The sequence below is a fragment of the Bison bison genome, unplaced genomic scaffold (assembly GCF_000754665.1).
Source record: "Bison bison bison isolate TAMUID 2011002044 unplaced genomic scaffold, Bison_UMD1.0 scf7180017864193, whole genome shotgun sequence".
In the NCBI taxonomy this organism is placed as follows: Eukaryota; Metazoa; Chordata; class Mammalia; order Artiodactyla; family Bovidae; genus Bison; species Bison bison.
The window spans coordinates 481373-485413 of NW_011494765.1; the positions used below are offsets into that span (position 1 = coordinate 481373).

At 35.4% G+C, this 4041-nt stretch overlaps 1 protein-coding gene across 3 annotated transcripts in view; it reads right to left on the reverse strand.

Moving 5' to 3' along the window:
* Positions 1 to 4041, reverse strand: part of RC3H2 (ring finger and CCCH-type domains 2) — a 49881-nt gene that overhangs the window by 15809 nt on the left and 30031 nt on the right. For all 3 annotated transcript variants that reach the window (XM_010844017.1, XM_010844016.1, XM_010844018.1), the window contains exon 9: positions 1931 to 2239. In XM_010844017.1, the coding sequence (XP_010842319.1) occupies positions 1931 to 2239 (309 nt within the window). The remainder of the gene's footprint in view (positions 1 to 1930; positions 2240 to 4041) is intronic.

Here is a 4041-nt window from a genome sequence, read left to right on the forward strand (position 1 = left end):
GTCTTTCTTATCTCTTCTTGGTATTCTTTGGAACTCTGCATTCAGATGCTTATATCTTTCCTTTTCTCCTTTGCTTTTCACTTCTCTTCTTTTCACAGCTATTTGTTAGGCCTCCCCAGACAGCCATTTTGCTTTTTTGCATTTCTTTTCCATGGGGATGGTCTTGATCCCTGTCTCCTGTACAATGTCACGAACCTCATTCCATAGTTCATCAGGCACTCTATCTATCAGATCTAGGCCCTTAAACCTATTTCTTACTTCCACTGTATAATGATAAGGGATTTGATTTAGGTCATACCTGAATGGTCTAGTGGTTTTCCCTACTTTCTTCAATTTGAGTCTGAATTTGGCAATAAGGAGTTCATGGTCTCAGCCACAGTCAGCTCCTGGTCTTCTTTTTGCTGACTGTATAGAGCTTCTCCATCTTTGGCTGCAAAGAATAGAATCAATCTGATTTCGGTGTTGACCATCTGGTGATGTCCATGTATAGAGTCTTCTCTTGTGTTGTTGGAAGAGGGTGTTTATTATGACCAGTGCATTTTCTTGGCAAAACTCTTTTAGTCTTTGCCCTGCTTCATTGCGTATTCCAAGGCCAAATTTGCCTGTTACTTCAGGTGTTTCTTGACTTCCTACTTTTGCATTCCAGTCCCCTATAATGAAAAGGACATCTTTTTTGGGTGTTAGTTCTAAAAGGTCTTGTAGGTCTTCATAGAACCGTTCAACTTCAGCTTCTTCAGTGTTACTGGTTGGGGCATAGACTTGGATTATTGTGATATTGAATGGTTTGCCTTGGAAACAAACAGAGATCATTCTGTCGTTTTTGAGATTGCATCCAAGGACTGCATTTCTGACTCTTTTGTTGACCATGATGGCTACTCCATTTCTTCTGAGGGATTCCTGCCCGCAGTAAGTAGATATAATGTTATACTTATAATATAAGTAGATATAAAATTTCCCTATCACATGCTAACAGCACAAATAAACAATACAAATGTCTACCTATCCATTTATTATTTGAAATCACTAGTGATTTACTGTGTGCCTACCATAATGCTTTTTCCCTATATGGCATACAATAGATACTGACAGACTATGGGCAACATAATCTGAGTATGTTTTACCTCAGACTTTAAGACACTAAAAGAATACAAAAGCCTGAGACATTAGAGGTGAAAGTAACTTTTCAGATAATGTGAAAGTTTTAAAACTTTTTTCTTAAAGTACCAATGCTTTTCTACCAAAGTAAGTCTTATGCTGAAATCCCAAACAATAACAATAATAATAGACGCAGATATTTAGTGAGTGCTATGTGGCAGGCACTGATCAAAGCATACTGCAGTATTAAGTCATTCAGTTCTCACAATCAACATACCAGGTAGGTAGTATCATTATATCAGTTTTATGGATGAGTAAACTAAGGAAGACAGATTAAGTAACTGGCCTAAGATCATACAGCTAGAGAAGGGTGAGCCAAAATGAACCCACAGAATTTGGCTTCAAAGATTTCTCTCTTAACAACTACCCACCATTACAGAGCACAAAGTGGAACTGTTCTAATCAAAACAGGGGCTGGAGGCTCAAGCATCTCACCTGCTTACGTTTCTACTTAGTTCCTTTCTGGCACCTCTATGGACTCATTCCTAAAGTTCAAGGAAATAAGGTGTGAAAAACTCAATTCTGGTTCAACTTCTTCAGCTTACAGTTGAAGAAAACACCCATAGTTGAAGTGAATTTCCAAGGTCAGAGGGCTATTCAATTGCAGAGCCAGGACTAGAATTCAAATTTTTTTGGTATTTAGTGCTATCTCTACTACATGAAATAATCTGCATAAAAATTCTGATTACCTGTTTTCCCTCGGGATAAATAAAAATACTCAGGCAATTATAAACAGACTAAATTACTTATGTAAACATTTTTACCTACTACTTACTTTTCAGTTACAGACTCTACAGAAGGCCCAGCAGCATTCTGACCATTGGTGCCAACCTTCCCCACTTTCTTCACAGTCTCCAGAGCTCTTAATGTACTGTCAGTACTACGTGGAATTAGCTGGGAAACACTGTTTTCTGCATTTGAAATTCCATTTGTACTTGGAACAATTTTCCCCGTTGTTTCAGTACTTCCTATGACAGAAATGACATTTCCGGCTGTGGTTGTGACAGTGTTGTTTACACCAACTTTATTTAGAAGAGGAAACGTTCTTACAGTTGCATTGATCTTTTTGTTCCTTAATCGATACCTGTTTCAAAAACAATAAACATATCAGTAAATATTTCACTAACTCTTACACTAAGTTAAAAAAAGGGGGGATGGGCGGGGAGGTGGGCAATGGGAAAAAAATTTCAAGGAAGGAATAGCTTTGAAAAAACCTTTATTCAGCTAAATATCAAATACTATCAAACTCAATTATAATAGCTGGCACATTAGAATGTATCTCTCATATACATATGTATACACACAACACTTATAATATTTAGGCACACAATTAATATAGCAAAAAAAGTACACATGTATTCAAAAAGCATTCTGAGGGAGTAGGAAGAGATCTTTCTGAAAAACTCTGTATACCTGGAATACAAAGTACACTATGTAAAAAATGAAAGGAACCAGTATCAAATTTAGTTGGGAATGTAGATGAAAAGGTATGCAAGATATGAAAGAATTCTCTATTGTTACCAAGTTGTTAAAGCATCAGATAATTTTAAAGAGATTAAAAAATCCAAAACTCATTCTTAAACTCCAAGATACATAAATTTAGTATTATATTTTTCAGATTAGTTTATGACTAAAGTATAAAGTATTTGGGTTAAAGATTTTTCTGATTTTAAAGATCTTTCTTTAAAAAAGCTTTCCTGATACTAAATTTGGGGCTGATATAACACTCTAATACATAAAGCAATTTGATCCTGGATTCAATTTAAGAAAATTTATATCCACTTGTACAACGAAAATTTCATTATAGTCTTAGTGAATGTTCCTGCCAATACTTTAACATGGTAAACAACGATGTTACATGAATAGAAAGATGACTATACATATATGGGGTCATAATTACATGTAACTAAATTAATCTGATACCAATGTTATACATAACCAAACATATGGTAATTAAATATAAACAGTGTTGGTGATGAGCAATACCTTCACAATAGTTTCCCTTTTAGTCTTTCAGTATCTATAAACAGCTTCATTATTCAATCCTTCTCCCCCTCTCTCCCATACACACATGCTGAGAGAAAAAGCAAAGCTCAGTAAAGACAAGTATTCCCAAGACCAGACTGGCTAAAGGTGGAGTGACAAAATACAAAGTTAAAAAAAAAGCAATAGGTTATGGCCAGTTTACACATATCACCTTACAGATCTGGGGAACCAATGATTACTTCTTGAAGAAGGAGGGTTAACAGGCAGACCTGTATTTTAAAAAGGCAATTTGGTGGCATGGAGGGGCCTGTGCTTTCCTTAACATACTGTTCTGAAACCTGCTCTGCATTCTTCACCTAAAAGGTTCCTGCACAAAATGCCCAGCTGCTCCTTGTTTTCCTTTCTCAAAGGATAAAGCTCAGATATCCTTAACATTGCTCTTGCAGGTGAAAAATAAAGTTTTAATTGTGGGTCTCCTAAAAGAAAGACGTGATAAGAAGTAAATCTTAACAAAAGAAAGTAAAGTAAAAGATAAACAAATAACCTAACTCTACACCTAAAGCAACTAGAAAAGGAAGAAATGAAGAACCCCAGGATTAGTAGAAGGAAAGAAATCTTAAAAATCAGAGCAGAAATAAATGCGAAAGAAACAAAAGAGACCATAGCAAAAATCAACAAAACCAAAAGCTGGTTCTTTGAAAGGATAAATAAAATTGACAAACCATTAGCCAGACTCATCAAGAAACAAAGGGAGAAAAATCAAATCAATAAAATTAGAAATGAAAATGGAGAGATCACAACAGACAACACGGAAATACAAAGGATCATAAGAGACTACTATCAACAATTATATGCCAATAAAATGGACAAGGTGGAAGAAATGGACAAATTCTTAGAAAA